At 38.7% G+C, this 27,872-nt stretch overlaps 1 protein-coding gene across 1 annotated transcript in view; it reads left to right on the top strand.

Annotated features, from left to right (window-relative positions):
* Positions 1–2,814: 2,814 nt before the first annotated feature.
* Positions 2,815–27,872, top strand: part of LOC108675652 (muscle calcium channel subunit alpha-1) — a 62,238-nt gene continuing 37,180 nt past the window's right edge. Inside the window, exons 1-2 of the mRNA XM_047882482.1 lie at positions 2,815–3,400; positions 11,455–11,883. Of these exons, the coding sequence (XP_047738438.1) occupies positions 2,815–3,400; positions 11,455–11,883 (1,015 nt within the window). The remainder of the gene's footprint in view (positions 3,401–11,454; positions 11,884–27,872) is intronic.

The raw sequence follows: 27,872 nt of genomic DNA, 5'->3' as shown, positions 1-27,872 counted from the left end.
CCGAGCTCTGTTGAAAATTTGAGCTGAACGGCCACCGGCTGACCACCTACATAATCAGAGGCTGATTGCGATCCCTAGCGCTATTTGGTCTTGACCAATCTTCTTACTTCGCGGCTTCTTCGCTCGGTTCTTTGCTCTTCAGATTCTCATACCACTCTTCTTCCGCCGGTTCTAATTGTGTCCACGGATTTACTATATAAATTAACTCAGAACGATACAATTCACGGAAAAGGGTGGAAATGTAGATTCCGTATCTTGTGCGTATGCCGCAAGTTCCTCGTGGGTGTTGACAAGGACAAAAATTAACCACTGCGCAATGTAGTCGATTTTGGCTCGCCTACAAGAATTGTCCAATTGCACACTTGTAATACACAAACGCACAGTGGAAAAACATAATCGGACGAAAGAAGGGACTCATTCGTACGCAAGCAGAAACTTAGAAGACCCAATTCCACGGGTGCATAAACTGCGCACAAGTAAAAGGGCTTGAACTCAAAGGCCTTGGATGCCATTTTTCATCTTGAAATATTCAAGGTGTTGCCCGACATCTATCGACAGGATTCATCCCGCAGAAAAATTGAACTGATTCACCAGGATATTTACTATCATTTGACTTGTGGCTTGATACACTCCCACTCAAAATAATCAGCAGCCCGAAAGATTCTTTTTGGTTATACATTTCGCTTCCAAATCAAAGTTTTAACTCGAAATTTTATTTCGCTTTCAAAACATTTGATGGCTGTACAATCATCGTGATCACTCGGTACAGGTCGTTTTCAAGAACCCCCAAGTTATGTGCCCCATCATCTGATGCTGATCCAAACACAATTATGATGTAACTTCGCCCACCCGTGAACTTTGTACCAGAGTTCTGCTGTAACTTTAGCGTGACTATGAAGAAGCTGCGGCGCAAATAGAGAGGGCCCTTGACGCCGGTCAGAACGCTTCTTTAGAATTGTTTTCTTAGATTATTTTCCTAAAGTTGATGTTGATTTGATTTGCATGACTGTTCCAGAGTCTTGTTTGGTTAGCCGCCGTCCATACCAACTTTCATAGTTTTCTGTGAACGCGAAAGAGAGGTTAATTTTCTTCAGCTTCATCTTGCCATCAGTTAAAAACTCGGACGATATTGGTTATATGCGATCTAGAGTATCAAAGCCACTGCAGCAGTTTTTACTAGCAGAATAATAACTTGGATTTATTACTACTAATGCGAAAGCAGATCGTAAGAACGGAAACTACTAAAAATAGAATGAGGAAACTCCGTTCGTCCTAGAAATGACCACTCACAGTGAGACCGAGTGATGAAAATTTTTGGGTTATTTTCGAGATCAGCGTAGACGACTTAGTTCTTACCAGAGAGTCAGCACAACAAATGTGTTTTTAATAATATCTTATTCTATATATACATAGGTTGAACTCTGCAATTTGCTTTCTGGGTGGTTTTCTTAATATTACACCCACAATAGTACAAACTCTTTCGTATTCTCTCACTTATTATTTAAATCGATATCTTGTAGGGAATGACATTTAGGGTCCAATAGATGGTAATTGTTGATGTTAATATTACTTAATTCGTATTTTCCTAGCAGTCTCGCCCAATACGCCCCTAAAAAACTTCGAGCAATACCATAAATCTTCTAGAAACATTTAATCTGAACCTTGACCGATTGAAGGCCACATTAAGTGAATGTTCAGAGAGGTCTCGTATCTACGGTTGAATATACTCGTGGTTGCGGAAGAATTTGTCGTCCACGTAACATTGATGGAGTTTCTTGATATACGCCACACAAACTTACTGCTTTATTTGGTGAGGGTTTATGCAAATAGTCGATAGACGTACACCAAGATTTCTGTCGAGGTTTCACCAGCAGCGTGTGGTTACGCGACTGGCTTTTCTGACACCCCACAGAATTTTCTAGGTTACAACGCTGATGGTAGTAAAACGCCTGCTTTCACTCCTCTCTGCTAACAAAAGGTCTGGTAGTTTTTCCCTCTTCTAAAAATGCTATACATGAAGGCCCTTTTCTCATGGCTTTACGTGGTACATTGGACTCGGTTATTGTGTCGTGTTAGGTCATCGCTAAATGGTAGTTTGAGATCCACATTTCAGTTTCTCAATTATAGTCATAAGTCGTCCACGAGGAACTGTATTATTGCAGAAAAGGGATTTCCTCTGCATTATCGTCACGCCACTTCGTTAAGAACTTCGAAGACATCACTTTGTCCTCAGTTCTCGAGCGTCAAAAAGATTCACAGCCTAGTCTCTGGCGAAAAAGGTCTCGTCACCGACTCCAGCAAGCTTCAAGCTTCTATATTTATAGTTTTTTTTGAAGACGTCTACTGCATTTGCCGTCTGTATGTCAGTCAATTGAGTTCGGGTGAAAGACGGTTTTCAGGCTTACGTGCATTTTCGATTCAAGGATTTTTTTTCTATGTAAACGGCGCAACCAATTGGTTCCAAACTTCAACGCTTCATGCTTCCTTCAAAAATCTAAGCATAATTACCACTACCAATCTACCATCGCTGTTGTCGAGAAAATTATCGTTCGTTGATGAAAAACAAGAAAGAACTAAGTTAAGACTTGCTCTTAGACTAAGTCTAATCAATACGCATAATATCACGACAGAAAAGTTGCTTCTTACGGGTACAGCAAACATTTACGTTGTTTCGCATCCGTGCACAAATCAGGACCTAATAGCCGAAGATTTACATAAGGAAGAAGACTCGGATCGGCGCCAGAGGAGGAAGTACGCCGAGGACGAAGAAGCACTTTGCGAGCGACGATCGTGTTGCCGAGAGCGTGTCGCAGCATGACCCTAGACGATCACGCCAACAAGCGACTTCAACTCCGACGGTCATGTCCTGTAGACATCGAACCGATCAGCTCCCCTTCTTCTAGCCAACTTCATCTGCCTCTCCAGCAGCAGCACCGAATACTGGGCCGGCAGGATCAGAATGACGATTCAAACGATAGAAATCATGATCCCAACAACTGTAGGCCCGTGGATCCACTCGACAACAGACAGATTAATCAACATCACGAAGACACAGACGGTCCATTGGATCACCGATTACTGGATCCTTTGGATCTTCGTCATGTTGATCTTCACGACACCACACACCCTATCGAACCACGCTTGCCGGAGGGTCAAAAAGGAACCGGGCGTCGTCTACCTGACCCGCACAAACCTAGAGTACAGAAAACTGTCCCTGACGACACCTTCTTCGAACGAGCGCGGGGGCGTATGACAATACACCTGAACGATGGCTACCACGACGCTGGCTACAACGATAACGGTGATCGTGGTCTTAGACAACACCCGACACTGGATGAAGAATATGAAGACGATTATGAACAACACAGAGTTACCGGCCAACTTGACCATCGACTACATGGTACGTGTGCTTTAGTTGATTCGTAATTGTAGTGTCACTTGTTAGTCTTCTGTTCTAACCCTTTCAGGGCAACTTCTATCTACTCCGTAGGATCTACTCTTTATTAACTTATCTTGCATTAAATAACATTTCAAGTCCTCCATCAGCACCTGTGTATTCAGTTTGAATACTCTTCTGCAATTTTTTCGCATAAAATTTTCCGCAATCGAATCGTTCGATGACACCCTCCAGGAGTCTGATATTTAAACTGTACTTTTTTGAAACTGTACTTGTGGATATTTTTGTTTGTATTCGTGATTCTTCAGGTTCATTTGAATGAGCGCTGAACAATTAGGTTAGGAGATATATACATAACCATAGTCATGTACCTATATCTGTTTATAAACACGTATTAGTATTAGATGGCAGAATTAGCTTGTTTGAATTTCCGCTCTTTTGCTGGGGCCGTTGCTGCATATATTTCGGGGTTTGACGTTGTGGTCATGGGTATGCTTAAAATCACATACGTGCTTATGTACACGTATATGTATATAAGCTTGTTTACATGAGATTCTCAGACTCTCATGTTACCCTAGCGCATTTTCCTGCCGAAGCCTAATTATATACAATAATGAAACTTGTTTATGTGCCATCGGTACACGACTTGATGGTACATCTTTGAAATCAGCTTAAAGTCGACTAAGTTGGAATGCTCGCCAAATGCAAACCTGCTTTAAAAGTATTTTCCAGTGAATTAGAATTTATTTAATTGCACCCAACCGACTAATCATTAATTAATATGTTCTTTTGTGACTTACGTATGTTATTTGGTAGTCTAGATAAATGAAAAACTGGAAACTCTGTTAATCGTGAATAAAGTAAGCTCGTTAACTATAAAGCGAGGGGAATTTTTAACCGTATGACAAGGAGACTCGTTAACCGTAAAAAGGTAGCAACGTTATACGTTGGATATGTCGACGCCTCATTCAATGATCAAGTTAGGTAGAAATGAAGGCCAAATGTTCGTATGCGTCGAGATCGATGGCCAAAGCTTGCATGTTCGTCGGCCAGTTCCAGTGCACAGCATATTTTATTTACGCTTTCGATCAAGCTTCGAACTTTTGATTGGCTTGTCGTTGGACATGAGGGAGGAGGTATCGAGGCGGTCGTTAATTATGGTATTTTTTTACAAATGATACCTGGAACAATATTCTTTTGATTTTGATTACCTACTACAATATTTATTAGGTTTTCGAGGCACAGAATGCTATTTTAAATTCGCAGTTAAATATCACATGAGCAACAAATTTGCTCCCTATTCCATGTGCAATGCCGTTATTTATCAAGTTCAAAACTCTGAAGCTTCGATCCCTGAATCTTTGATGCAATAAACGAAGCAGGGAACACTACTTGTTTGCACATCGCTGCACCGTGCGAGGTTGACACGCGTCGTGAAGCTGTAAACCAGTGGTTCCCAAAGTGGGCGATATCGCCCCCCTAGGGGCGGCGGAAAGATTTTGGGGGGCGATAAAGAAGAAAAGGGCGATAGGGGGGCGGCAGTCCGAAGTCGAAGTTCGAACGTTTGCTTGACGATTTGTACAATACACTTGCAGCACATGACTCCCAGCGATGGTTTTTTACTCAGATCTGTTTCTAGCGCATACCCAGATCTGTTTTTAGCGCATTTTCTCATTTATAGAATAAATGCACTATTGTGCTCGCCATGTCCGTCCGTCTGTCTGTCCGTCCGTGACTTCACGTTTTCGTCAACGAGAAAATGCGCTCTCTGTCACTCACTGTACAGAGTTATATTTTTTAACCTCTCCTGGGTTTACGTCACCGACAAATTAACGGCCGGACTCGCGGCCGGTCTCACGGCCAATTTCCAAATTCAATGATCAAGAAATATCTTTCAAACTAATGAACTTATCTTGATGAAACTTGGTACCGTATTCATTAGGACCTAACGGTAATGTAAAGCTCGTGACAATTTTTTGAATTTTGCCTTCAATTGTTTTTGCCATATTTATATGGATATACGGGCCGAAATTCACAGTGATAAAGGAATTTCTTCCAAACTACTGAACAGGTTTGAACGAAATTTTGAATTTACAGTCCTAACTACCGAACGGTGATGTTTAGCTCATGAAAATTTTTCGACTGTGCCTTCGTTCGCGAGTGTACGTCATTCGTGATTTAAACAGCAAATACGTGCTTAAATTCGCAGTAATCAAGAAATTGCTTCCAAACTACTGAACAGATTTCAACGAAATTCAGTATTTTAATACCTAACCTCAGCAACGGTGATGTTTAGCTCGTTACAATTTTTTCGTTTGCCTTCGTTTGCGAGTTATACGGCTATACATATAAGGCTCTTGGTTAAACCAGCCGGTAGAAAAGCCGGTCCTTCCTCCTACATCTGTATAACTGGCGAACGAAAGCGAATAAGGAAGTGTGAAATCAAGAATGAGGGTGAAATGAAAAACAAAATCTCGCAAACGAAGGTAAAATCAAAAAATTTTTAGAATCTAAAAAACACCATTTGGTAGTTAGGAATGTTTATTCAAAATTTCATTCAAATCTGTTTGGTAATTAGGAAGAAATTCATTGATCACTGCGAATTTCGGCCTGTATCGCAATATAATTCACGAATGAAGGTGATATTTAAAAAATTTTCGCATGCTAAACATCACCGTTAAGTTCTAATGAATACATGTTACAAGTTTTATTGAGCTGCGTTCATTAGTTTGGGAGATATTACTTGATAATTGATTTTGGAGATTGGTCGTGAGACCGGCCACAAGTCCGGGCCGTAAATTTGCCTGAGACGTGCTAGGTTTCTAGTACTGAAACAGTTAAAACAGCTGAAAAACATATTGGTTCACTAAAAGGGGTTCTATTTACGAAATACACATTTGTGTTTAACCTTTATCTTTTAAAATTGCAGCGTACTAAATTTTATAGAAAGAGGCGCACGATTTTATTTTTTTTCTGTGGAGGGCGCTAGAAATTCACTAGGGAGCCAAAGGGGGCGCCAGCCTGAAAAAGTTTGGGAACCACTGCTGTAAACTGACAATTTTTGCACCGTATCTGCACCATGCGAGGTTGACACGCATCGTGAAGCTGTAAACTGACAATTTTTGCACCATATCTGCACCATGCGAGGTTGACACGCGTCGTGAAGCTGTAAACTGACAATTTTTGCACCGTATCTGCACCATGCGAGGTTGACACTCGTCGTGAAGCTGTAAACTGACAATTTTTGCACCGTATCTGCACCATGCTGCGGTGAGGCGTATTATAGAGCAGTTAACATATTCATGGAGCGCTTCCTCCGCCCTGGCATTCAATTAGACGCTGCGAAAATTCCTCGCGACTGCCAGCATTTCGCTGCCGTCTTCGCTGGTATCTCTGTAACATCCCTAACAAAATTTAGAGTCGCCCCAGCTTCTGGTAATCCAAATCAGAAGCTGCCGCGTCTGTAAATTTTCACTGGGTAACAAAATTTAGAGTCGCCCCAGCTTCTGGTAATCCAAATCAGAAGCTGCCGCGTCTGTAAATTTTCACTGGGATATTGTTCGAAGGTCCTGGGGCGCGCATTGGCGGCCATCGTTCCACCGTAGATTATAAAACAATGGTTCTCTACTGATGAAAGGGCTTATAATAACAGGCGAATATGAGGCAGCATTGTATATTTTATGCTTGCGTGAACTGCAGGCCTTTGCTTTCTCTGGTCTCATGCCTACTTTCCCGGACTTAAGGCCTTTAATGCATGCTCCTGTCTTTAATTGTCTAGGTTCTTGCCTTTAAGTGCCTGAACCTTAGAACCTTACTTGTCTAGGCTCTTGTCTTTACGTGCCTGAACATTAGAACCTTACTTGTCTAGGCTCTTGCCTATACGTGCCTGAACCTTAGAACCTTACTTTCTAGGTTCTTGCCTTTACGTGCCTGAACATTAGAACCTTACTTGTCTAGGTTCTTGCCTTTACGTGCCTGAACCTTAGAACCTTACTTGTCTAGGCTCTTGCCTATACTTGTCTGGACAATAGAACCTTACTTGTCTTGGCTCTGGCCTTCATTTGCCTGGACCTTAGAACCTTGCTAGTCTAGGCTATTGCCTCTACGTGCCAAGACCTTAGAACCTTACTTGTCTAGGTTCTTGCCTATACGTGCTTAGACCTTAGAACCTTACTTGTCTAGGCTCTTGCCTTTACTTGCCTGGATCTTAGAACATTACTTGTCAAGGTTTTTCTACGTGCATGGACCTTATAGAACCTTACTTGTCAAGGTTCTTCTACGTGCCTGAATCTTAGAACCTTACTTATCCAGGCTCTTGCCCTTACTTGCCGGGACCTTAGAACCTTACTTGTCTAGGTTCTTGACTCTACATGCCTGGACCTTATAGAACCTTACTTGTCCAGACTCTTGCTCTTACTTGCCGGGACCTTAGAACCTAACTTGTCTAGGCTCTTGCCTATACGTGCCGAGACCTTAGAACCTTACTTGTCTAGGTTCTTGACTCTACGTGCCTGGACCTTATAGAACTTTACTTGTCCAGACTCTTGCCCTTACTTGCCAGGAGCCGTCAGCTGGAGTCAGCTCTACGAGCGTCTCGATCTCTGCTCTCGACACTGAAATATGCTGCGCGTTCGCCATTAATAATTTAGGCGGGAAGGCCTGCTAATTATGCGGCACCAACGGGTTATTATTTTGTTCCTTCTCGTGTCACCCGTTGTATTTATTTTCGTTATATTTCTGACTCATATTGCGGAGAAAAATTTGAGAACAAAATTTGAAGCATAAATGAATCAAATTATAATTTTAGTATTGCGAAGATAATTTTTTCCTGTTATAAAAATGTTCGATGCAAGTTCTCTAGTTTTCTACGGTTATTGCTCTGAGTACTTTAATTTTGATGCTGAGTACCGTATGCATTTAATTTTCAACGTAAACAAATGGTTCGTCGTTCATTTGACTGATTTATTTGTCACATGACATTCGACTGGTGTGGAGATATTTTCAGTTGATGGAGAGGTTCGAGTTTGTCATGAAATTTTGACCGATGTCAGCTATTGAGAAGTTAAACGAAAACCTTGTAAATAATAAGCCTAATAAATAGCTGCACTCACATGCCATGGCGTAGGCATAGCTGTTATATTTACACCCTTTTTAACCACTTAAAATACGCGAATCAATTTTCTTATAAATATCATCATCATCATTGGTAAATTATCGGTTGCATCGTTACTGTAATCATTCAAACTTCTTCGATATATGCAGATGAATTTTTATTGTGTTTGGTTGAATGACAATGAGTTGATTTCGAGTCTTCGGTTGAAAATATATTGCGAACTTAATTTGGGTGGCCGGTTAAAAAAGTCGCCTCTTGGCGAGCGATAAGACCTTATGACCTTATGATGAGTTTAGGACGTCGTAGTCCAAGGTCACGCTGATGCGCCGCCTTCGTCGTCCTCCGTCTCCGAGTCGTCGTCGGTCGGACAAGCCTCCTGACCACTACCTTCTCAAAAACCTTGATCACGTGTGAGGTCAAGGTCACAGGTCTGTAATTTTGGGGTCTGTCCCTCGGACCTCCTTTGTGGATTGGCGTTATCAGTCCCACTTTGAGACCCTCAGGGATAATTCCCTCTGTTAAGCTCACATAAGCTCACATAGACGTATGCAGATCATTAAATTATTATATTATTATTCCATTATATCGTCGAGATGTCGAGATATCAATCGCGCAATTCGTGGTTTCCATTGTCTTTACGCCAAGAAATGTCTGATTGGCATGGATAACATGCTGTCGCATAGCATTCACAGAGACGGTGAATAATCGGCCTGATTTGAAGGTTAAATTGCTTTATAATGATAAACGATGATTTGAGAAAGATTGTGTTTACTACAGAGGGACAAGAAGAAGCGAAATGAAGCGACGACTTAAATTATATTGTGGTAGGAAAAATTATGAAGTTTGAATTTTATTATCAAATAAGTTTCTGAAATTATAAAAGTGCAAAAAATTGTGACTTTCGAAAGATTTTGCAATTTAATAAAAACGATCAAATCGTAGAGGGAATATGAGCCGCAAAACAAGACATATGCTCTTCCTTCTAATTTGTGATCATGCGCTTTCTAACTAATTTAATTATATGGGTTAGTTTCCGTGAAAGTAATAAAGATGATCCGAGACTTTGTATTGGATTTATTGATGGTGAGTTTCTGCACATGAAAACGACAATTATGTAGTACGAGATAAAAAGGTTAGCGCGGTATTCAAACAATGTGATGCAAGAAGATAATATACAAGACTTCAGACTAAACGTGCTAACCGAATTATTTGGAAGAACTGGTATAAATTTCGAATAAAAACTTAGGGAAACGATTTGCAAATTCCAAGGTTATGTACGGTCATGGATCTATAAACGTTCTATCTACTGAATAATATTGGCTCCCGACAACACTTCCTATTACAGCATTAAAGGATATTATCAGTTGTGCATATGAAGCCTCAACTGCGCTAATAATTCAAATTACATGATAACTGCGTGAGTTTTTATCTGTTATCTGACTACTTACCGCGGAGTGGCAAGCTTTGAGGCTGTGATATATGTTCACTGTCGTTGACTAACTTCAACCGACTAACTTGTAAATTTTTAGGTTTCAAATCTTATGTTGAAATTAATACCTATATATGTATATGCTTCAGCTATGATCATCGTCTTCAGATGCTGCAAGAATTGTGAGACGAAATCAATAATTCCCTCTTCCCTGTTCTAAAATTAGAGCGCTTTGATTCGCATAGCATTCGATTTTTGTTGTGACGTATCGCTCGACGGAGAATATGACGTCTGATGCGTCTATTCATACAAGTATTTTACACGGTGGCAACATCGCTCGGTCATTCTTTTCATGAGTTATCAATAGTTTACCGAGTTGTCTTTGACTACCTTCGCTATTCAATCAATTTTTCTGTACGCGTCCAACTTACAGTTACGTTACAAGCAGCAGTGGATGCTCCAAGTTACAGTAACGTTACAAGCAGCAGTGGATGCTCCAAGTAACGTTACAAGCAGCAGTGGATGCTCCATGTAACGTTACAAGCAGCAGTGGATGCTCCATGTAACGTTACAAGCAGCAGTGGATGCTCCATGTAACGTTACAAGCAGCGGTGGATGCTCCAAGTTACAGTAACGTTACAAGCAGCAGTGGATGTTGTACTGCAGCTTAGGTAGCTCGTACGTCGTCAAGCATATAATACAAGGATCGTGACAGGTTCCTTGATTGCATGGGCGACTAAAATATCCTTGTCGCTCTTACTCTGATCCTATGAGGGAACAGTTCCGGTCTCTTCCCTATTGCCACATTTTTGTCGGATTATCGTTGAATGATAGGTCACATATCAGCCGTAAAATAACATCCATTATTTTAAATAGAATGAAATCTGGGAATAAGGGAAAACTCGGTAGTTCTTTCGGAGTTATGCGTTGAACTCAGCTGAAATGTCACACTGCTGTTACTATTTGGTAGTGAAACGTTTGCTCAAGTTTCCTTTAAACTACATTATAAGTTGAAATTGAGTTCAAATTAAATAAATGGCACTCATTATTACTTGGCCTCATCTTATATTAGTATTATATCCAGATTTCGACCGCAATAATGATTAACAATTCCTGTTTTTTGTTGAAGTAAGCTATAGCAGAATGTTGAAATTGTTCTACAATTCAACATTAAATGTATTTTACGCATATATGGATGGAATATTTCTAATTCGATGATTTATGTTTGTCTAAGTTTAGAGTGGACTCTTTTTCCTTTCAATTTAAATAAAGATTTATTTGGCTGCTTTGCTAAATTAAGGTGAAGACCTTAACCACGGGGGATAACTTTCTAATAAATAAAATAAATAGCTTTCAAAAGAATGGAATTTTCTTCCCAAAGTGCTTGTAGCTTGTTGAGGCAGAGTTCGATGATGGTTTTGTGCCGCCTGGACCTGAAATTGAAAGCAACAAGTGGCTCTCAGGTGGCGCTCTCAGGTAGCGCTCTCAGGTGACGCTCTCAGGTGACGCTCTCAGGTGACGCTCTCAGGTGGCGCTCTCAGGTGACGCTCTCAGGTGGCGCTCTCAGGTGTCGCTCTCAGGTGGCGCTCTCAGGTGGCGCTCTCAGGTGGCGCTCTCAGGTGGCGCTCTCAGGTGGCGCTCTCAGGTGGCGCTCTCAGGTGGCGCTCTCAGGTGGCGCTCTCAGGTGGCGCTCTCAGGTGGCGCTCTCAGGTGGCGCTCTCAGGTGGCGCTCTCAGGTGGCGCTCTCAGGTGGCGCTCTCAGGTGGCGCTCTCAGGTGGCGCTCTCAGGTGGCGCTCTCAGGTGGCGCTCTCAGGTAGCGCTCTCAGGTGGCGCTCTCAAGTGGCGCTCTCAGGTGGCGCTCTCAGGTGGCGCTCTCAGGTGGCGCTCTCAGGTAGCGCTCTCAGGTGGCGCTCTCAAGTGGCGCTCTCAGGTGGCGCTCTCAGGTGGCGCTCTCAGGTGTCGACAAAATGACTTCCACAAATTTCTTCTCGGTTGAAGCTTTTAACTGCCGTCTCATTAAGAAGTTCACTCAAATAATTTTAACAAAAAGTATTTGGATACCGTATCAAAGTGATATTCCCATTCTTATAGATGATTGAGCATTGTCCTATTTGCATAATCTTCTTTGAAAATTCTACCTTCCTTGAAAATTGACGAAATACTAATTTTACGTATTGTTATTTTCATGGAACATTGCTTTAATATTGACTAAACTCAGAGGATTCAACAGGATTCAAAGATTTAATTTGTTTACTGTATTTTAGATAGTTAGAATCTGACTAATAATGTGTAAATATTTACATTTTGCAACCGAGTCATGCAATCTCATTTTAGTGTGATTTTCTTTTATTGATTGCTGACATTTAATAGCAATTAAGTGCCTTCCCAGCAGGCATCTGACGTTGAAACAACGTTGATTATTTGTTGATTTCAGGTTGAAATGTTGAACAACCAAAATTAAACGTCATATCAACGTCGAAATCCGACCAACACTAGAAGGGACGTAAAACAACCTTATTCCAACGTTGAAATAACGTCGATATTGGTACGTTGAATTTATACTAATTTTTAAACGTTGAATCAATGTTTATATCAGGTTGAGATGCTGAACAACCCAAATTATACGTCCAATCAACGTCGAAATCTGATCAAAACTAGAACGGATGTAAAACAATCTTATTTCAACGGGGAAATAACGTCGATATTGGTACGTTGAATGTTTACTAATTTTTAAACGTTGAATCAATGTTGATTTCAGGTTGAAGTTCTGAACAACCAAAATTAAACGTCATATCAACGTCGAAATCTGACTAACACTAGAAGGGACGTAAAACAACCTTATTTCAACGTTGAAATAACAGCGATATTGGTATGTTGAATTTTTACTAATTTTTAAACGTTGAATCAATGTTTATTTCAGGTTGAAATGCTGAACAACCAAAATTAAACGTCTGATCAACGTCGAAACCTGACCAAACTAGAACGGACGTAAAACAACCTTATTTCAACATTGAAGCAACGTCGATATTGATACGTTGAATTCTTACTAATCTTTAAACGTTGAATCAATGTTGATTTCAGGTTGAAATGCTGAACAACCAAAATTAAACGTCCGATCAACGTCGAAATCTGATCACAACTGGAACGGATGTAAAATAACCTTATTTCAACGTTGAAACAACGTCGATATTGGTACGTTGAATGTTTATTTATTTTTAAACGTTGAATCAATGTTGATATCACCAGGAATTTAAAAGTAAAGAAAATAGCCAAAAAGTTCACCATTTCTTATAAGAGAAAACGTTTCGGAGTCCAGCTCCATCGTCAGTTCAAAACCTAGAACACAGGTACAAACAATTAGTAACCTAAAATTCACATTCAAATAATTCACCTAAACTTGAGGACATTAAAACTAAAATCGAAGATAACAGAAATTATTGTAACGTCAGTACGACGTTGCATGAAAGATGTTGCTTCAATTTTCATTCTAAACCTCCTTTCACCCCGATCTCAATGTCGTAATGCGTAGTTGATTCAACGTTGATTCAACCACCGAATGCCTGCTGGGTTAGGTCTTGGCTTAGAGTCTTGATAGCTATAACGTGATTGGTCGAGATGGCTAGCCTCCTACTGGTGCAAATTTGATGTCTTCAGGAGTTAGCCTATGATTTATTGATTTTTAAGTTGCGATTATGTTACCAAATGACTTATCTTTTAAGATTGTGATAACATTAAAAGTTTATTATCTCTTATTGCTCATTAATAATGCCGTTAGTTTACATTCTTTTCGTTGCGGCGAGCGCGGCTGATTTAGTACGGGATTTGGGAATATGTTCTACTAATATATATAATTTGTGTATATTTTGTCAAAGGACTTTATGTTTGTACCTGTTATGAGAATAATAATTTACGAAAGTTATAATTCTTTGTCCGTTTCATTTACATGATAAGCGAGTATTGTTTTTGAGGATATTTTGGTCGAGTTACCTCTCGAAAACGGATTTTATTTTCATGGGTTCAGTGGTGACGAGTTGGAGTGCAAAAAGTTTCGGGTAAATTTCAGAGAGCCAAACCTAGGCTAATAAGATACTGCCTGCTTACACTGTTCGAAGAAACGGTAAAAAATCGGCGTTCTAGTGGCCGGCCGACACGTGAAAATAAACCGTTTGTTCGTTTTTTTTTCAGATATTGTGCAGGTTTCTAGTGTTAAGTTTTAATAAAAACGGCCAAGCGGTGTTTCTTTTAACGAGTCGGCCGACCACTAGCTAGAACGCCGGTGAGACCGTTTAATTACGGTGATTTTTACAGTGTTCTTGTGATTTCACATGTCATTGATGACTGTGAAGTCCAAGCTGTGAAGGGCCGTTCATGCCATTGTGAAGTTTTGTCTAAGTATTTAAATTGAAAAGTTTTATTGATATATTTGAGATCAGATTCTCTGATATAATTCTTTGTTACACAATTCAATTTTAAGGTAACCATTTGTGATGTTGTGTTCGCCATAAGCCCCCCCCCCCACCTCCGCCGTGTTGGATACCGTTGACAAATTCTCGAGTCCCGCTTGCCGAGTTGCCAGCTCACGGAATTATTCATAGGCTAGCCACGGGATTTCTGCAGGCTTAAAGCGTAGCTGGTCGCGTAAACATTTCTGCCCTTGCTTGCTTTATTTCGTGTCGTTTGTTGCGCGGCTCGTTGTATAGAGATCTTCAATGAAATCTGTTTGAAACAAATGTTGCTTTGACACTGAACATATCGTATGTTGTTGCGTTGGAGTAAAATTATAAAATTATTTTACCTTACGCAAAAATATACGATATGTTCAGTGTTAGAACAAATGTTGCTTTGACACTGAACATATCGTATGTTTTGTGTAGGCAGGGCAGTTGTGGGGCCAGGTCAAGTTGTTGTGTAGGCAGGGTAGTTGTGGGGTCAAGTTGTTGTGTAGGCAGGGCAGTTGTGGGGTCAAGTTGTTGTGTAGGCAGGGCAGTTGTGGGGTCAAGTTGTTGTGTAGGCAGGGCAGTTGTGGGGCCAGGTCAAGTTGTTGTGTAGGCAGGGCAGTTGTGGGGTCAAGTTGTTGTGTAGGCAGGGCAGTTGTGGGATTTTATCGTGATCGGCATCGTCCACGTTGTAAATAGTGAATGCAATTTGATTTCTGGTATGAGTTTGATCTTCGAAACCCCAGGTTTTGTATTTTTTTTGTGTATCCACTATTCCTGTGTTACCACTTCTTAACCCTCTACCGCCTGACACGAGTAACCGGAGCAATATTGTCACGCGCTATACTTCCCAAAAAAGATACGTTCTAGTGAGCGCAAAATGACTTGCACTGATGGTTGCCGCCACGTACGGCAAGTTTAAAATGTTCTCTGTTGCGTACAAACGTCCTCAGGTTGCTACACTCAATAGTTTACGTATAATTTAAGTTGAAATTTATGTTCCCTGAGAGTGACATACGGCGGTAGAGGGTTAAATGGTGATGTTACGCTGTTATAGCTGCTGCTACAAGTAAGTGCTATACTGACGATGTAACCGTTGTCGCTGCTACCGCTTCTGCTACCATTTTCGGTAGTAGTACACTTGTCTCGAATATGTACTTGAAGTACGTTCAGGGCGTATATCTGCTTGCCTGAAGAACATTCGAGACGTCTGCTTGCCTGAAGAACGTTCGAGGCGACTGCTTGCCTAAAGAAAATTCGAGACGTCTGCTTGCCTGAAGAACGTTCGAGACGTCTGCTTGCCTGAAGAACGTTCGAGACGTCTTATTTCAAATGAGAGTGTAAATAGTGTGTCTTATTCCAAGTGAGAGAGTAAAGAGTGTGTGTATTTTCAACTTTGTCAATTACAAATACGATATTGGAATTTTACTTATTTCTTCCTAAGGCAGAAGCAATGTGCGATTTCCGTGCACCGATTATTGGGCGTTGTATGGCCGCCTATAATTCTGCTAAGATTTACGCCCGGGGTGCACAGGTCTAATGTGGCTGCGAGGGCTCTTTGTGTGCTCATGTTTTGGTAAACGACCGCCGCTTATCGTTACCCGATAAACAAAGAGAAACTTATCGATCCGCTTTCTTCTCGGCCGCTCAACATTTACCTCCAGACCGATGTTCTAAAATAATTATGGCTTTAGGTAACGATCAGTAATCAGTAAAAGTAACGATCAGATTTCTTGTAACCGCCCCTTTAAGAGATAAGAAGGCATCTACCGTTAGCAGAGTGTTCCGTGACCATGTCTTGCCACGCTTGTTGTCTGTACCTGTTTGCTTGTTAACCGACAATGGACCGGAATTTCGCTCAAATGAATTTAATGATGTACTTGATGAATTTAACATTGCACATGTATATTCAACCAGATTTAGAGCAGCAGGAAACGGATGCGTCGAGCGCGCAAACCGAACCTTGACTGAATTGTTGAAAGGAATAGTTAATGGGAAAGATGAACGTTGGGATTTAGAATTGAGTAAAGCAACTATAGTTTACAACAGCACATGGCATTCACAGATTAATGACTCCCCTAGCAATTTTATCCTAAGCAAGCCATACCAAGTTGATGCATCCTTGCCCATTTCTAGTCAGAAAAATAACGTAGACGTTTGGAAAGAAGCTCATCCCNTCTAGATGTGTATAAGAGACAGGTGTCAAGGTGTGTTTTAACTTTATTTATTTGTTTGTTCATGTGTTTTACATTTTGTGATTATTCCGAGATGTTCTTTATTAGGTTATATTCTGTAAAGTTAGATTAGATAATTCATGAGAAGGTTTGTTCATACTTTGTCTTTTGTTCGTGTATATGTTAGTTTAGGTTATTTATTCTTCATTCTTTTTCCTTTAGGAGAGTTTTGAAACTACAGATTTCAAGAGAGTGGTTTCGGAAGTGTCTTTTATTGCAAGCCTTTGTTGGGGTCCACGATAAAGTACTATAAGTACGGCTGGACGAACCTGGGTGACCCCAGCATCATGATTATTTTCCTGGTACTCAGTATTATGCGAGGCCTTTCAAAGTATTCGAAACGTAACTAAAGTGATGTTTGTACCGTACAAAATTATCTGGAATGAAAAGTAGATTCCTAGTGGGTTGGATTATCTATTGCATATTTAGGTTGGGGCATTTTTTCCATCCAGCTCTCAAAAAGTTTTATTTGAATAAAATGAATAATATTAACAACTAGATATATCTACGTAATTCTAACTGATATTTACCGATATAATAAGAATGACTATATTTGATAGTGACCAGTGTCCGTGGCTCAGCTGTAGGCGTCGCGTGAGACGTGCGAGATCAGTCAGGATTGGCCACACTGCTCCCGCTAGATCATCCGGTCACGTTGGTCCGGTCAGGTCACGTTGGTCCGGCCTGGTCACGTTGGTCCGGCCTGGTCACGTTGGTCCGGCCTGGTCACGTTGGTCCGGCCTGGTCACGTTGGTCCGGCCTGGTCACGTTGCTCCGGCCCGGTCACGTTGCTCCGGCCAGGTCACATTTGTCCGGGCCGGTATAGGCTGTAATTCGTACGTGTAAAGGGCCGGTAAAACCCACGACAGAATCCTCTACCAGAGCCGGAATCTCAGACAGTGAAGTATTGGTCGTAAGTTCAGTGAATCGTTCGCTGTCCCTAAATATGCTAGGAATATAATAACTAAAAGTCTACTTGCTTGCGTCAGCGTGCTGAATTGTAGTTAAGGCTTTTGTTCCTAACATGTTTATGAACAGAAATTTAATGGAATATGGCAAACATTTCACGAAGGCTATTAAGGACGAAAACGCGTACTGCAGTTTAAAAAAATTGCAGCTTTAATCGTTTGAGCCATGTCACATCGGGCACGATTCTCCATTGGAAAGTTTTCGCCCGCTCTAAAGCTTACGTAAATGAACCTAGTTCCCATATGACTTCTTGATACTGAATTAAATTAAATATTTGATTCTAGCAAATTACTTATCGGTTCGTTTATGGAATTCAGTTACAACAATTTTTAAGGAAATTATTGTATGTTGTACATTGTTTTACCAATATTCAGCCGCGATAATAGTCGCGTTTTACAACGGCAAATATCTCTGATATTAAGGTCTAAGAATGCAGTTTTTGTACAGAAACGTTTTCAAAAAATGTCGCTGATGCTATATTTTGGTGGCCTGAGTTGCGACAATTTGTTAGTTGGCTTCGTATGGTTGGTTATGTCAGGTGATGTCTGGTTATTCCTTTGTCGTTGCTTCACTGCATTGTAGTGAGGCAGCGCATTGTACAGTTTTCAGTCTTCTGTAAAACTCAATTGAATAAACCCTGCGTCGAATTTATTTTCAATCCGGTAAATCCGCTAGAATGGTCAATTTTTGTAGTTTGTTTGGGTTCTCGCTATTTTTATCGCATTTTCTCATATATGGAAAAAGTGCACTATTGTGCTTGCCATGTCCGTCTGTCTGTCCGTCTGTCTCTCTGTCCGTGACTTCACGTTGTCGACGACGAGAAAATGCGCTCTCTGTCACTCACTGCAGTGAGTACTGAGTTATATTTTTATTGAATGTTATCACGATAAAATGTTGTTTGAAGCACCGCCATAAAGAGCTACATGGCCGCGAACGCTTCTATCTCCTCAATAAACGCTCGTATCTTCGTGGCACCGATTGAAAATAGTCCCGAAGTGATGTGCTCGATATTCTATTACCAAAACTTTTTCGTGTTTCCCGAATTGATTTTGATTTTTCTTTGCGTTTTTTATGCAATGCAAAGTATGAGATACTAAGATTTGTCCATCTCATTCTTTGGAAGCGGTTACAATTTATGAGTTATTTTATTTCTGATTTTATGAATTTATTTAACAGTTATTATCTCGTTTCTCTCACCTGTGGGAGAAAGGTAAATTATCTTCAAAAAAGAAAACTTTTATTGCCAAAGTAAATGTTTTTTTTATTTCAATTATTATTATTCTTCATTATCCAATCTTAATTTTTCATGAGAAGCCATTTGTCGGTAGTGAGGAAAAAAAAAATATATATATATATATATACATGAGATAATTCACCTGGTTCATTCATTCATTCATAAATTTATTCCCGTGCACCTATTTTTTATAACTGTTCTTTCATTTCTCAAGCTGGAATGCTGAATACTTCTCATTTGAATCACATTTGTGCTAAGTTAGACCTGGGCCTATACTTTCAAAAAAAGTTAAGAGATCGTAAGTTCATCAGCTAATCATTGACGGCCTTTCAAGCAAAATCCACCAATCATGGACAAGGAAATAGAGCGCAAGTTTTTACGTTCACTTAGCGAATTTTGAAAGTATGGCCCCAGGCTGTACGACAGCGAAAGCGGTAGGCTGCTTTCAGTCTTACAGTCTCCATTTCGGGTCAACTCTACGGACGAATGCGCCTTGTGTCATGTGCATTGAAGCACGAATGAAACCTAACGGAGTATAACGAATTGTTTTCAAATCACTGAGCGTTGATGTGCTAGCAATTTTTCTGGATTCTCCTTCTTGCCTTGATTTGAAATAACAACTGAAAATCTAACAGAATTTTTCTGCATCGCCTTGTGCATAAAAATACACTTTCGATTAAGGCAATCTTCATGTCTACGTCTTAATTAACATCGTGTGAAGGCAAAAGCTTTAGTTCATATCTTAAAAGGGAGCTACAGGCTTATTTGAGTACAACAAAATCTGTTCGCATGTAATAGTTACAATGTACGTATGAGTATTAGAGATGTGAAAAAGTTTTCTAATTAGTAATTTGGCGAACGAGTTAGTCATGACTTAGTTGTTTAGTTATTAATTATCTGTGAATTATCGTAAGTTCTTCGTTATTGCCTTAAGAATCGAAAGGATTATTAGTTTGCATTATCTACTATAGATTTAAATCTCAATTTCAAATTTTCCCTATCTGAATGGCTTATTGCATCGAAAGAGATGAGCCATTCTGACATTGGTTCAGGAAGAGAATGTTTAGTGTAAAGACTTTCTACTGTTTTTTTTAAGAAAAATAAATGATTTAAAACTGTGTTACGTAAATCTAGCGGAGTCAATCCTTGGAAATAGTTTTGGTTAACTAATTGTATTAATTTTGAATGGAAACTTAGAGTACACTGTTACTAATTATTTGTCTTGTATAATTGTATAAAATTGCGAGACAATTGTTCCTGGTATCAGGCCTTTTGCTTCAAAAAAGTATTGGCTCAGATTTTTGTCTCGAAGTTAAGAGTTTCCAAGACCAAAGGTTGCCTAAAGGGCACTTGTAAGAGCCACTGAGCAAATACAATTCCCAAAATTGAAGTCGTTGCTGCTTAATGTTTTTAATGAACTTTGTTGCGCAAGCTGTTAATGAGCGCACTTATTTAATTTGGCCTTATTTTTGTGGGAATACTTGAGAAACCTAGAGAAGCTTCACATGGGGCTTGCAAACCATCGGCGCTAATCGCTCTGCTTAATTTGTTAGCGGTTCTCGCTCCTGAATTGTCAATAATTGGTTATATAATTGCAGTTAAGTTTTTCTTGAAATTCACATATCTTTTATGTTTAGCAAACGCTGACTGATTCCGTACATTGTTTTTCTGTAATGAACGGATGTAAATGTGCAAGCCACATGTATTAATTTTATCACCAAAATTGATAGTTAAAGAATTGAACTTATAGGGCGGTCTTTCGAAGCTTGCTTGCTTATAAGTTCATGGAACAAATTGACTAGCTTATAAGAGATTGTGAGGCGGAACGATTTCCTTCTTCATGGAAGAACATTGTGCTATGAAATATACATAAGATATACAGATACAATAAAAGGCAGCGCTCGAAAATTTTGTACTTAGTTGTAAGAAGGACTTTTATATTAAATCGTGAACTTATAATTACGTGTACAGATGTAGATTTAATGTTCAAGTCAGATGTATGCGCAGATTTGTATACTACATTTATAGGTATAGGATACATATGTTTCAATATTTGAAGGTTGCATGTGATTGTAACTCCACATCAGGTTTCGAATGTTTGTCTTAGATGCCTTTAAAAATAAAGTACATTAGAAAGCAATTAATTATACAATAATTAGTGCCTTGATACCTCGGTTCTGGACCATGATTCCTCTTTCAGCTTGAGTGAGAACTCAAGTTGTATTTTAATTAATATATATAAGTTAACTATATTAATCGGCCGCTGTCTCGGGAATATTTAGGACATTTTTGTAGCATTTGCAAGCCTTTGTCAAATATCAACAATTGACTATCAGTTATGGTATGGTGAATGAACTTATTAGCCGCCTTCAGGTTCGAATTATGGCCGGCTCTGTCATGCATGTAGGTGTGTGGTGTATGTCATTTTTATCTCGAAAATTCTCATGCTAACATTTAAATGATAAATATAGGCATTGAATAAATGTTAATGCCTCTTCATTACTTCATAATCTTGCTTACCAATTCTCCTTCAATGTGCATACGGAATTCTTTTTGGTTTCCAACATAATCTGAAGCATTAGGTTAATTAACCGTTAATTATTCGTATTACCGCTGTTGCATGCAGGTAAGGCTGTCAATCTAACATGTTTTTACTTACTATATATATAGAGTTGATCGCTGACTTGCGTATAATTCTGGGAAGCGAGAAAGTATAAAATTTTGCATTTTTCATATCTGGCCCATCTTTATTTCTTGAGGTGAATATTTGTTTTCATTTTTTTAACTATGCGTACGCTGTCACTGCTGGGTGCTGGCTTTCAAGAACGCGTCCTTGTCTAGTGGTTGAAACTCGTGTTATATCAAGCGTGGATTATATAGTACGGGTACAGAGCGGCTGTTCCAAACGAATGGGTATTCAACCTGCATAACGTTGATCGAATTCCCCATAATAATTTTGGTAAACTTCTTAAGTGTTAGAGAACCGTGGCATCTCTGCAGTTTGAAATTTCTCGGTTATGTTGAGGAACATTGGATTGGCTTTTAGCTTTTCAAGTGAACGTAATTAACCCTGCAGTGGTCGTGTGCAAAAACTGACCAAATTGATCGCCTTTCAGGTCGGGTTCGTCACAGTCGAGTTTCGTATTGGCGTGAATTGCATATGTAATTCATATAATTCAATTACATATGTAATCCACGTACCACTGTAGGGTTAAGACATCATCACGATGTTATACCAGAGCCAGCACGTAGTACGAAGTAGAACCTTTATATAGTAGCTTTATTTGGTATAGTGAAGGGTACTGGAATATAGTGAAGGGGTCCAAAATCTTTCACTAGCTTCAGTATAGTGGAGGGGTCCAATACCTACATACTGTAGGTACTATATATAGAGCTACTACACAATCTGTAAGTAGGACGCCTAAATTAGATTATCTCGCCTCTGGAAGTTCGTCGAATTCTGTAGGTTATTTCGGACCGGTTTTGGCCGGTCCTCAAGCCCAGTGTACGGCAGCCTTCAATAAAGTCTGAGTTGTGGTGAAGTTTACTCCTTAATAAGAAGCGAGGAATGCAACAACATATCTTTTCTTAAGTTCTCAAGTTGCATGTTTTTTTAAACTCTTTTTCTAAAGCTATACTCTCATGCAGTTGTTATTTTGCGTTAATTTCTAAGCTCATGTAATTATGATTTGATCTTTACATATCGATTTACTAACTCTATTTCACTCAACTCGTTGATGCTGAGATCTTCTTGATGTGATCACATCTTTTTAAGATTTATATTTTATTTTGCCACAATATAAAAGTTTATTTTCAATTTGGAACCCCTGACTTACTCTAACAAAAATGTAAGTACCTAGATTTAATAGTTAGCAGTACAGTTTCAATTCTTTGAACTTTCCTGAAGCAGGCTTGATATTACCATAAAATGCAACCTCATCTAAACTTTGATCCGCTTTTATGGCCTCAAGCTCACCAGATTGAAATTGACGCGTGCAAAATCGCCGGACAGACGTCGCCTCCCAACCAAAAAAAAATATAACTCAGTACTCACTGCAGTGAGTGACAGAGAGCGCATTTTCTCGTCGACGAAAACTTGAGGTCACGGACGGACAGACAGACGGACGGACAGACAGACGGACATGGCGAGCACAATAGTGCATTTTTTCCACAAAAGAGAAAATGCGTTAAAAAGCCTCGCATTGTTTAAATTTGCAAAAAAAAATGAAAAATGGACAGAAAACTATCCGAGGCTCTTCATATAATGGCTTATAACAGTTGGAAAATATTTTACATTGAATATAATTTTATTTATTACATTGTTATGCATTTGTGTTTTTCCGGAATGTAAGTTAAACTAAAATTTTAAATGTTGCGTTGTCACAAACAAATTTAATTATCTATGTAACTAATTCACATATACTGAATAATATTAAGGTATTCATAAACACTTCTACAGATTTCATATTCAGATTCGAGAAAGGAATTTAATATCGTTTTCTTCGGTTCGCGGGAGCCTGTGAAATCGTGTCTAAAGTGTAATTTTTTATGATTTATTCACGATTAAAATTAAAGAGTTTGAGGCTAGAATAATTAAAAATATTGATGGGTTAAAACCGTTATCTTCATATGTAGCAGTCTCGAAATTCATACTGCAATGAATTATTTTGCACCTGGATTTGACGCTTGCCGTCGCGTAATTTTGAAACCGTATATACCTATTCCTAAGCACTTTCACTTCGTTGTCTTTTTGGCAAGAGGAGGTGAGTTTAATCAAAATTAGTGGGCTTGAAGTTACGCCGCAGGTAAGGATTAACTTGCTTCCTCCGCAGAAATTAGCGCTCGCCTTCTCGCTGCGAAAAGCCTGTTTTCGCCCCCCAGCTCTCGGTAGCAAATTTTTGCTGTGATACCCTATTGGAAATAGGAGGAGTTGCGGCGGCTGTAAACTGTCGGTTATTCGTAGGCCACGCTTGAAATGCTTGCTGTGGCCTGGTTGTTGTTCAGTTAAATGTTTCTGTGCGTTTTGCTTCCGTTGCGCCTGCACGTTTCTTACCATTTTATAGTGAATTGCGTTTTTTATTCAATATATTAGGAAATGAATGGATTCAACCATCGTAATTATGATATCATTTCTAGTATGTGTAGAATTTTGATTTTATTATCATAATAGTCTAGCAGATTTATGTATTGCTACTGATGATGAACCCGCAGCCCGGACATAATCAAACTCTCGATTATCGCAATAATCAAAAAGCTATTAGCCCTGTGCCAAGAGCGTTTAAAATTTCACTTTGACTTCTGCGAACAAATACAAGAATATTATGAAGCAATATCTCTATCGTTCAAGTATCATTCAGCATTTCACTTAATTCTTTGGTCAAAATTTCAACCAAGACTTACATCCACTTAAAAATGTACAGTTGTATTGGAATTGGAAAGCTTACGCGATGCTCAAGTCGCTGCGTCTGCTTAAGCTCATGCATAGTTCTTTTTTACAAATAAAATTTTATTGTGATTTCCTTTTTTTGTGGAACTTTATTTCGATTTCTTAGTGGAATTTCAAACCTATATCAGTTTGCTTGGTATTCGGGTAGAGACAGCGTGGGGGAAATGCCATTGCGGATTTTGGAGCATGTGCTTGAAACAGATAATGAGACTCGCGAATTCCAACCTTAACTCTACGCTTCATATCTGAATTAGGTTCTTAGGACGACATAAGTTTCATTCTCAACTTAACTTGTTAACTTCAACACTCGACTACATTACTAAATTTTATGTCATGAACGAGCGACCGACTAAAGTTGTGTTGATAAGAGATTTTGGGGTTTAATAGTTTTCGTTCGTTTTAGTTTAGTTCAGTTGGTTTGTTGCTTTTAGTTTAGTTCAATTGGTTCGTTCCTTTTAGTTTAGTTCAGTTGGTTTGTTTCTTTTAGTTTAGTTCAGTTGTTTTGTTTCTTCTAGTTTAGTACAGTTGATTTGTTCCTTTTAGTTTACTTCAGTTGACTTGTTCCTTTTAGATTTGTTCAGTTGGTTTGTCCCTTTAGTTTAGTTCAGTTGGTTTGTTCCTTTAGTTTAGTTCAGTTGACTTGTTCCTTTTAGTTTAGTTCAGTTGATTTGTTCCTTTTAGTTTAGTTCAGTTAATTTGTTCCTTTTAGTTTAGTTCAATTGCTTTGTTACTTTTAGTTCCATTTTGAATTAATTCATTTTGATCAATCCATTTCATTTTTAATTTTTAGTTTCAATTTCTGAGCGCAAAAGGAGTAAAATATCATTCAGAAGTAGATTTTGCGCTGTTAAACGTCATCTATATACATCTTGTTGCAACCGACAAATAAATAATTTGACCAATGTTCCTACAGAAGTTAAACAAACTACGGAAACTTAGTTTTTTTCAACCGCTGGAGCTCACAAGAGAAGGTAATATCACGTCGTTATTACCGTCTAGCCAGAAACTCGTGATATGACTGGTGGTATTTAAGCAGGTCATGAACACTTATTTGCATGCGAAGTAATCATTTAAAGTTGAGGAGTAGGTAAGACTTGAGATATTTTTTCTTGATGATAACTGCTAAGCTCATTAAACATAATTCTGCTATCGCGTTCTCGAAGTAATGTAAAATCTTATAATTTGTCTGCTACGCCGTTGACGCGATATCGTTTTTATCGCAGTTCTCTATCATTAAACTGAAACTGTTGAACTGATGGGTTGATATTATTCTTCAAAACGTTGATATTTCTAGGGAATAACTTGGAATTGAAGAAGACTATGAATATACTTGAGATTACGTGAAATAAATTTTGGTTACATTATTCTGCTGAAAATCATGAAGGCTCATCACACAGTTAGCAATTTAATAATTATTTCAACTAATTATTGCTAATAATAATAATTATTTTTGTCATTATGTGTTTCTCTCGATAATTTCAACACGTAGAATGGATCTCTTGCTTTCACGGGTAACATCAATTGAAGTAAAATAAAAATCCTAGGTGTAATGGGTGGAAGTCTTCAAGAAAGTAAACCAGATTTCTCTTTGAATTATTTAATGTTTTAATTAATTAATTTAACTTTTTTAATTTTTTTAATTAATTAATTTAATTCGTAACCTGTTTACGTTGTATGAAACTACACAAAACGCTTCGCCATTCGCCTAATGGCTGGAACAACTTGACTAGTAGGTGTTTTTAAAATGTTAAGGTAAACTCGAGTAGTTTTGTGACTCAATAAGTGAAAACCTTGCCCTTTCACGTACGAAAATATTTTTTCTGTGAAAAACAGTGACAGTGGCAATAAAGTTTAATTTTAGTTTGTCCAGTCTTCGGTTGAAATATTAAAACGCCATTCTTAGTTAAAAAAATAACGCGACTGAAATTTCTGAATTTAAGAAGATCATTTGGAATTACAAAATGAATTTAAGCAGTAATACGGTCATTCTGTATTCTTTATTGAATGCATCACATCATAATTTTACATAACGAGGCCCTTAGATCGAATAAAATAAATATGTTGTAATATATATTTGGAGAAATTTATAATTTGGCAGATGGAGAAACATGAAAACTGGAGAGGTGAGTACATTTGTAATTTCTGAGCAAATGCTCATTTATAATGTTGCCTCGGGTGCTGCAAATCCTGCTGGACGACATGTTGTTAGCTTTATGAAGGAAATTGTATACGAAGTTGGATCAATGAAAGTGTTACCCATTTGCACTGGCAATTAATGTCGTTCGCAGGTAGAAAATATGTTTTTGGTGTGATGAGGTTAGAATTTTCCCAACTTAATTCCTATGGATGTAATTCTGGGCATAAAGAACCTAGGTTTATATCGCCATGAGGTTAAAATATAATAAATTTTAATATGCTAAGAGATTTTGATACCCTGACATTATTAACTTCATAACTTGAAAGAAAACATATCTGGAATACATTCAAATTAAAGATTGGACATGAGCTTTGGAATAGGATATATAGATAAATATATGTATTGATAATTTATATTGTTGATGTTCTCTCTCTGTCTCCACACTCACCATAAATATCGTTACATCTGTTCTCTCAATCACAGCCAGAATTGATCCATATCTGACCGACCTACCATACCTCAGTCCTCTCCTCACATTTTGTCGTACCTTTAAAAAATCTTAACACTTTATATTAGAATCAGCTCATGACATATTTTTCTCACAAGCCTCATAATACGCCATTAGGTTCTCCACAGTTTTGTTATGCATCTTCTTAATAAATAAAACAATTCTCTCCTTCCTTTCTGTATGTTCGTTATTCCCTCCCACCCAACAGTCCTGACCTCTGCCGCAATCAAACACAGACATTCATCCTATATGGCACCACTTTCACTATACAGGAGTTGATAGCACTGGCAATATTACTGATAAGAAGGAGTTACCACTACAGCAAGTTCAGTACAAATAGTAATGTGGTATTACTGCAACGATGCTACACTAATGTATAGCACGATATTAGAACAGGAATTTATCTCATACTTTCACCAAGTAGAACTGCTCTCGACACGCTTCGTAATAATTTGTCATCATCTCGATTGAAATTTTATCATCCTAATTAATAAATGTGGAACATCGACTTCTACTAATTGTCTTTCTTCACCTTAAAAATAAAAATTGCAGTGTTGAAACCTATTCACGATCAAAATTAAAAGCGTTTTCCCCTTATAATCGCAGCTTATGAAAATTATTTTTGACATAACCTAATATTTTTCACCGTTTTCCACAGTGTTTAAAATTTTTCTTTACTGTTTATAATTGGTTAAGAATATTTGTTGTTGAATCTTGATTTTTTTCCTTGTTTTCAAAGAAAAATCCAGATCACAATTTGTTTTTTAGTGAAGTCATTTAGTAATTGATTGCAATGGACTATTTCAACATTTCAAACTAATTTTTGCGATGCAGAAATAAAGTTTAAGCTTGAAAATACGTATGCCCTCAACACAGTCTCTCTACCCTGTGTCTACCGACGGTAGCTCGCGGTATAAAGCATTCAGATATGAATGGCATGTATGAATGTATAGCATGTATGAAATGAA

The sequence above is a fragment of the Hyalella azteca genome, unplaced genomic scaffold (genome assembly GCF_000764305.2).
Source record: "Hyalella azteca isolate HAZT.00-mixed unplaced genomic scaffold, Hazt_2.0.2 contig10556, whole genome shotgun sequence".
Taxonomy (NCBI): Eukaryota; Metazoa; Arthropoda; class Malacostraca; order Amphipoda; family Hyalellidae; genus Hyalella; species Hyalella azteca.
Note: the sequence above shows the minus strand (reverse complement) of the source record. Positions and strands in the feature narration are given on the sequence as shown.